Source organism: Pecten maximus, chromosome 5, assembly GCF_902652985.1.
Source record: "Pecten maximus chromosome 5, xPecMax1.1, whole genome shotgun sequence".
NCBI lineage: Eukaryota > Metazoa > Mollusca > Bivalvia > Pectinida > Pectinidae > Pecten > Pecten maximus.
The window spans coordinates 36,781,851-36,790,062 of NC_047019.1; the positions used below are offsets into that span (position 1 = coordinate 36,781,851).

The window sequence follows — 8,212 nt, forward strand, 5'->3', positions numbered from 1 at the left end:
TTAAATTCGCTCAATCGTCGTTGATAGAAAAATGTTGATGGACGGACTCCGGGCGATATCACATGACCAGGCGAACTTAGAAAATAGTAATTTCAAGCAAAATGGCGTAAACCACACAGACTGACAGACGCATCATGACCTCAGATTGGTCTTAATTACTATAATAATGTATGCAGATTTTTCCTTTGTTTTATTCTTAAAAAAATGATTCTCATGTTTTAAATTGCTTTATTACGAAGAACAAGTGTAGATAAAATCCATGTGCTATAAATGAAATGTTGATACAGATGTATAATAATTACATGGAGTCAACCATTGTAACATTATGTAAAGGTATAGGAAAAATGATATTCCTTCATCCCATATGTTTATGATTTCATTGCAAGGTACAGGAAGAGGAAATAGGTGGCGCCATCTATGAAGGTCCTAAACATATGACGATAGTTCCATCTGTCTATGGCACCACGGACCCACATCTCACCTGGAAATTAAATGTACACATAGACTAAACTATTGCATTATCATCTTTTTCGAGTTTTCTGTTGCAGCTTAAATTGTAGTAAGGTTTGTATACCGAATTTATGATAAGTATAAGTGGAATAGATAAAACAACCATATACACACATGTATTAAAAGTGCCATTTTAACTTTTACATTTACTTGCCTTGTATCCCAATGAAATTTGTTTCAGTGTATTTCCTTAACGAATGCATTGTTTTTGCTAATTATTATTATTTAGGTGGACTGAAATATTTCAGAAATGATTATCTGAATTTTGATGTTGCTAGGTTTTAATTATGCATCTGTAATATGAAAACTGTATTGAAAAGAAATGTTATTATTATCGATTTGTTTCAGAACTTTATCATTTTATGCAGTATTTGTAATTTTTTCTAATTTCGGAAATTCTGCACCATTTAAATCAACATTCATGACAATCAGAGAAAATAAGGATGTTAATTACAACGCATTCTATCATATTCTCACTTAAAAGCGGCGGAAACACAGGTTAAAACGCATTGTAAGTTCTTGTCGAAACATTATAAATATAATATCTTAGACCACGCTAGAAATGAATTTCCACTTTGGTGCTGAAACTTGTCCTAAATGGACGAAATGGTCAAGACCGTCGTAAATAATTTCCCAATTTCTGTCTATAGTGATATTATGCCTACGATAGAAACGTACAGATATCGTATGACATAGTAAACTAATGATGTTTATTGTTACCTTTCTTTCCGACTACTCCCTTGTCCAAGAGGATGTTGATCTCTGGTAGCATCATTACCACTGTAAAGATACCTCCGAGTACGAACTGGACCGGCCCCACCAGCCAGTAGTACTTATACTCCGACTCGTCCAGGAAGAACAGGGCAGTCGAGCAGCCTGCACCTATCGTCCCGATTGACGGCTGTGCACATGGAAAATATAAAAAGGTGAAAAAAAAACAAATCAGTGGTGCCATAAGGAGGATTAAATAGAAAGTAACATAATTCTGCATCTAGAAAGGGTGTGTTTTAATGTTAAAAACAAAAATGTTTCCATTATTTCATTTTCGTAAAAGATCTAACATCAGACCCAGATTAGTTTGAACAATAAAAGCAAGAATGCAGTGATGTTAGAATGAATGTTCATGTCATATATAGTATATATAAGAAAGCTAAGCCCCTGTACACAGAAGTAGTGAAATCATGTTCACAGCACAACACCTGTGAAATTTACTTCTCAACGTCGACTAAGACCTTCAAATAAAATGTCACCAAGAGTAAGACATCAGCGGGCGACGTCAGACAACCATTTTAAAAATACAATACCGCTTTCATTGACCAGGCAACACAGGTTTGGGAAGAAAGGTAAGAAAGGTATGAAAGGAAGAGGCAATTATGTAAAACAATAAGAAAATTCAAATATTTTACCTAAAAGTTATCAATATATCATGCAAAATTTTAAACAATGGTGGTATTAACATTTTCAAGAAAGGGTTGAAATTTTGCTCAACACCAAATTTAGTAGTAAATAATTAAAATGTGACATTGCGTAATTTTGTAGAAAATTGCGTTTAAATGAAAGATTTTCTTAATAGTGAATATATTTCTTTGTTAGGCCCTAATGATCTCAAATTTATACCCATTGTTTGAGGACCACAAAGCGGACTACAACGCTTGAGCCATTTTTTATATGATTTTAAAACCACTATGCTCGTCTGTGGAAAGTACGTTACTTTAGTGTTAGGATAACCAGAAGAAATGCTTCTTGAAAGTACCATTCAGAATGATAAGAATTTGCTGATTTTTTAGCGAATTTTTTTTGCAGATTTTTGGATGTGTGCTTTTTAATATGGCCTCCTGATAAGAACTTCACAATGAATTAAATAGCTTATATCCAGATATCAAATACATTTTTGAGTCAATTGAGAATGCATTGCCATTTTTGAATGTTTTAGAAGAAATGAAAGACAACATTATTCTAGTCATCTATATTGTAAACTAACAGATTCTCACAGTTAATTAGATTTTTATTCTAGTCATCCAAAGAATACAACAATTAATGTGCCATTTAACCTCGGTTCTAGATTCGTTACTAAGTGATGATAACAAGTAAGATGAACGGCTTTGTGATTAAGATGTATTTTTATTTGAGAGAAAAAAACAGCATTACCCTACTGATATGATTTTGAATAAGAAATTTAAGGAAAAGGGACCTTTTACATCCCTTGTCGCAAGCCAACAGAAAACAGAAACTTTACCCTTTGTTTCTACAAACAATCCAAACAATTTTGATATTTTTCCCGGTCATTAGAATTTGTGAGATCAACAATATCTCTTGTAATGACCATGTCGTCACAAATAAAACCTTTCATATCACATGAAGAGCTTGTTCTGAAAGCAAGTGAAAGCGCTAGTGATTCATGGTTTGTGTTTCTTATTATCATTATATATGCATGTTTATATATATAATTGTGTGTACTAAGTCCAGTCTAATTCGCAGAGTTACAGATATACCGAAATGAGATGATACTTAAATGTCAATTAATATGAACATATATTTTAAGATAAACAATTACGAAATAACATACATGGGTAAACAGAGACCTGTACGACGCACATATGTACATTCAAAGAGGAGTAACAGTGCCGATATCTATCGAGTAAACTATTTAGTTCCTGGAAAAATTGAACGCATTTCCGGGAATGTTACGACGGAATAGTTAGAATCCTGAAGTGTCATTATTAACATAAACCCGGGAAAACCTGATTGGTGGTAACCGAGTTATTTTTAGCGATACTAAATCCCCAGCGATAAACTTTCAGTTCCTGTTATAGATACATACACATATACAATAGTCTTTTCCATGTGAAAAAAATATCCCCTAAATCTTATCTGACGTGTACATGGAGCCAGAAACACGCCACTTCCACATGAATATTTTCCCAGAATTTCAACTAAAGTTTTGTTGGATCAATTAAGATATATCTTTTCCTATTTCGATATTTATATCAGTTTGAACAATACATATCATGTATCTTAAAGTATATGATAAAGGCGTACATATTTACACTTTAACACTTGTAATTGATGATCCATTTTAAACAATTTTATGAAATAAATACCTTTAAATTCAAGACAATAAAATTATGTTTTTATCAGTGAATCCATTATAAGGAACAGTTTATATAAAATCATATTATGTTCGTGTGGTTTATTACTTTTTCTACAACATAAGCCTGGATACATAACTGAATTCATTCTATTCTATCTGTTACTTGTTACCCAAGTTAAAAATGGATGGAAATATCTGGCAATATACTTTCTTTATTATTTTTACCTGATGACAATTTTAGTAAATAAACTATATGTACATTTCCCAAAATGATTCCAATAGAAATTAGGTTTGGATACATAGTTACCATTTAATCTAGTGTGACATAACTAGTAAACAGATAAATCATAAGCGTTGTGCGTGGTCAGTTATCCTGATTTTTGCTGAATTCTCCCTATATTCGCTTACAGTGAAATAATAGGAATCAAAACTGCATGCTGTATGCATAACATAATCTAGATCATCGTTTTAATTATCATGCATCACCAAATTTCCGTAATTTTCTTTTGAGGTGAACAACTAGGTTCTCGGAAGTAATTACTAATACTAAACGCGTACATCATTTAAATGATAATGATTTTCATATATATGACGTTTGCTTTATATCTATAAAATATTACAGGATGACTTAAGCAAGTCTATGATATACCCGTACTGCACGCTATGTAACGACTACATTATCTGGAAAACCGATATGTGCCGACATGTTGATTCGCTCGACCTGTTTTAGTAAATCCAATCCCTGACTTTTTGTTTTGTTAACGTGGCTAGCAAATATATACGTACACAACACTATGTGTTACAGATGGTTACTGCAGCTCTATAGAACCAAATATATGTAAACATGATGATCAGCCTTTACAATGTTAATGGTCGTTGAACATGTAATTGCACTCTACAGCGTTTTATGTTCGTGTGTATTATGCGACTCGTTCGCCTCCTTACCAGGAATATCTTAGCGGTATTGAAGCTGTTGGCCCATTGCTGCCTCTGAGCCTCCACTGGAAGTGTTCGCCGACTGTGATGCTCCACCGCATTAATGTATAATGCGCCACCCGAAAACAACCCCATTGCGGCTGCTGCACCATACTTTAGACCTTCGATTAAGGTGAACATCGTTAAACTTCTTGATACGTTCTGCTAATTTATAATGAATTCCTCATATATTGGCCTACGTGAGAAAACACCTCTGAAGTAGACAGACCGGATTTCACAGGAGTGCGTCAATAGGGGCAAGGTATAGACAGCATTTACCGTATGTAGGTCATTCACAAAATAGTTCTTTCACCGCCGACGGAATCTGCTGCACAAAATAAACACTCAGATTACTTTTAAAATATGTGATTCGTGAGTTATAAATAAGGACAAGATGATGGCTCTTATCGTGCGCGTACTGTGTAATCTCAATCTGTCATAATCATACCTCGTGTTTGCTCATATATGACAATGTCGCCCCTCATGTTTGCCCTTACATGCCAATGTCGTCCCTCATGGTTGACCTTTACTAACATTGCAATCTTTCCTCACAGTTGACCTTTTGTGGTAATATCATCCCTGATGACTGACCATATATGGCATTGCACTAATGGATAATTTTACAGTTCAATGTCACCACTGACGGTTGATTTAAAATTGAAGTGTCACCACCCATGGTTTTCTTAATATGGAAGTCATCACTCATTATTGACCATGCATGGTAATGTCATCACTCATTATTGACCTTACATGGTAATGTCATCACTCACTTTTGATCTTACATGGTAATGTCATCACCCACTATTGACCTTACATGGTAATGTCATCACTCACTATTAACCTTACATGGTAATGTCATCACTCACTTTTGATCTTACATGGTAATGTCATCACCCACTATTGACCTTACATGGTAATGTCATCACTCACTATTGACCTTACATGGTAATGTCATCACCCACTATTGACCTTATATGGTAATGTCATCACTCATTATTAACCTTACATGGTAATGTCATCACTCACTATTGACCTTACATGGTAATGTCATCACTCATTATTGATCTTGTTAAATTGTAATGTCATCACTCACTATTGACCTTACATGGTAATGTCATCACTCACTATTGACCTTACATGGTAATGTCATCACTCATTATTGATCTTGTTAAATTGTAATGTCATCACTCACTATTGACCTTACATGGTAATGTCATCACTCACTATTGACCTTACATGGTAATGTCATCACTCACTATTGATCTTGTTAAATTGTAATGTCATCACTCACTATTGACCTTACATGGTAATGTCATCACTCACTATTGACCTTACATGGTAATGTCATCACCCACTATTGACCTTATATGGTAATGTCATCACTCATTATTGACCTTACATGGTAATGTCATCACTCACTATTAACCTTACATGGTAATGTCATCACTCACTATTGACCTTACATGGTAATGTCATCACTCACTTTTGATCTTACATGGTAATGTCATCACCCACTATCGACCTTACATAGTAATGTCATCACTCACTATTGACCTTACATGGTAATGTCTTCACTCATTATTGACCTTACATGGTAATGTCATCACTCACTATTGACCTTACATGGTAATGTCATCACTCACTATTGACCTTACATGGTAGTGTCATCACTCACTATTGACCTTACATGGTAATGTCATCACTCACTATTGACCTTGTTACATGGTGATATCATCACTCACTATTGATCTTTTTACATGGTAATGTCATCACTCACTATTGGTATTGTTACATGGTAATGTCATCACTCACTATTGACCTTACATAGCAGTGTCATCTCTCACGGTTGACCTTACATGGCAGTGTCCCAACTCATGATTGAACCTTCATGGTTGTGTCACCACTCACGATTGATTTTACATGGTAGTTTCACCACTCATGGTTGACCTTGCATTGTAGTAAAACCACGCATGGTTGATTTTATATGTTAGTGTCCCACTCATGGTCGGCCTTACATATATAGTATTTATAGCAAACTCGATTGACTTTACATGGTAATGTTACCTCTCACGGTTGACCTGACATGGTAGTGTCCCCGCTCACGATTGACTTTACATGGTAGTGTCCCCATCCACGATTGACCTTACATGGTAGTGTAACGATATTGCATGGTACTGTCATCACTCTCGGTTGGTTTCTCACGGTAGTGTCATCATTTATTATTGACTTTACATGGTAGTGTAATCGATGTTTGTTGACTGTACATAGTTTCACTGCTCACGGTTGACCTAACATGGAAGTGACATTTTATGAGGTTGATTTTACGTGGTAATGTCACCACTCACGGTTGACCTTACATGGGAGTAACACTTTATGGGGTTGATTTTACATGGTAATGTCACCACTCACGGTTTGCCTTACATGGGAGTAACACTTTTTTAGGTTGATTTTACGTGGTAATGTCACCACTCACGGTTTGCCTTACATGGAAGTAACACTTTTTTAGGTTGATTTTACGTGGTAATGTCACCACTCACGGTTGACCTTACATGGGAGTAACACTTTATGGGGTTGATTTTACGTGGTAATGTCACCACTCACGGTTGACCTTACATGGAAGTAACACTTGATGAGGTTGATTTTACGTGGTAATGTCACCACTCACGGTTGACCTTACATGGGAGTAACACTTTTTTAGGTTGATTTTACATGGTAGTGTCCCCATTCATGGTCGACCTTACATACTGTTTTCAACTTATGGTAAGAATCACACTTCTTATTATCTTCACAAGCTGCGTGTGTGTATATAAATGTGCTATTGTGTTTCGTAGCATTTTGCCAAGTAAGGTAACAGAAATGATTCTATAAGGTTTTAAAAATCGTTGCTAAACTGTGATTGGCCCAATCACAACTGGGCCCAGGCTGTCATTATTAACGTCAAAATATCGGAATACTACATTGATACTAATGGTGGCGCTCTGCATATTATAACAGCTCGACGTCACTTTTGTATATCCCGTGATATCGTCACAATCCCCCATTTGTCGCATAAACACAATGAATATTCGTTAATGTATGCAGGTGCGATATAATGATATAGAATTAGCGTCGTGTAGGATAGTTATGTACTAACAGAGATAATTCTCAAGCTCCGACATCCCCCAGAATACACAGATGTGTTCTGTATGCATATATCTCCGGGATATTGAGAATATGCATCAACCTTCTATCAAACCAAAAATATTAAAATGTATACGGAGAAGTCACATTATCGTGAGCAACCCTGCATACAGAGGGATGAGCTATAATCTTCTTTATGGCTATTCGCGGAATGTGCCGACCTTTGTCAACAAATTGGATTAACAAACAACAAAGAATACCGACATAATAGCAAAATTATAATTCCAAAACAATGTTGATAAAACGAGTGAAAAATATGAACACAAATATTGATTGGCATGGAAACTCTTTAAAGAGTACAAGGGATAATAAGACCAGGTGCTCAGAAAATGTAAGCGTCTTGTGTGTTATCGACGATATCCACTCTACAAATCTAGGCCAAGTCCGGGTTACGTCACATTCTCAAAATGAGATTTAGGGAGGTGTAATATTATAGCTTATTAGTTGACTATTGCA

At 35.3% G+C, this 8,212-nt stretch overlaps 1 protein-coding gene across 1 annotated transcript; it reads right to left on the bottom strand.

The window, feature by feature from the left end:
* Positions 1 to 208: 208 nt before the first annotated feature.
* Positions 209 to 5,006, bottom strand: LOC117327935. The gene is made up of 3 exons (XM_033885184.1): positions 4,547 to 5,006; positions 1,231 to 1,411; positions 209 to 481 (listed from the first exon to the last, which is right to left on the bottom strand). The coding sequence occupies exons 1-3, from the start codon at positions 4,715 to 4,717 to the stop codon at positions 369 to 371; spliced, it is 465 nt and encodes a 154-aa protein (XP_033741075.1). The 5' UTR covers positions 4,718 to 5,006; the 3' UTR covers positions 209 to 368.
* Positions 5,007 to 8,212: the final 3,206 nt, after the last annotated feature.

What these genes read in the sequence shown, in the direction of transcription:
- LOC117327935 (XM_033885184.1), bottom strand. Translation starts at nt 4,717, where the DNA reads ATGTTCACCTTAATCGAAGGTCTAAAGTATGGTGCAGCAGCCGCAATG. An exon ending in ATACCGCTAAGATATTCCTG is followed by an intron (nt 1,412 to 4,546) that starts GTAAGGAGGCGA and finishes CCATGTGCACAG; the next exon opens with CCGTCAATCGGGACGATAGG. An exon ending in GGGAGTAGTCGGAAAGAAAG is followed by an intron (nt 482 to 1,230) that starts GTAACAATAAAC and finishes TTTAATTTCCAG; the next exon opens with GTGAGATGTGGGTCCGTGGT.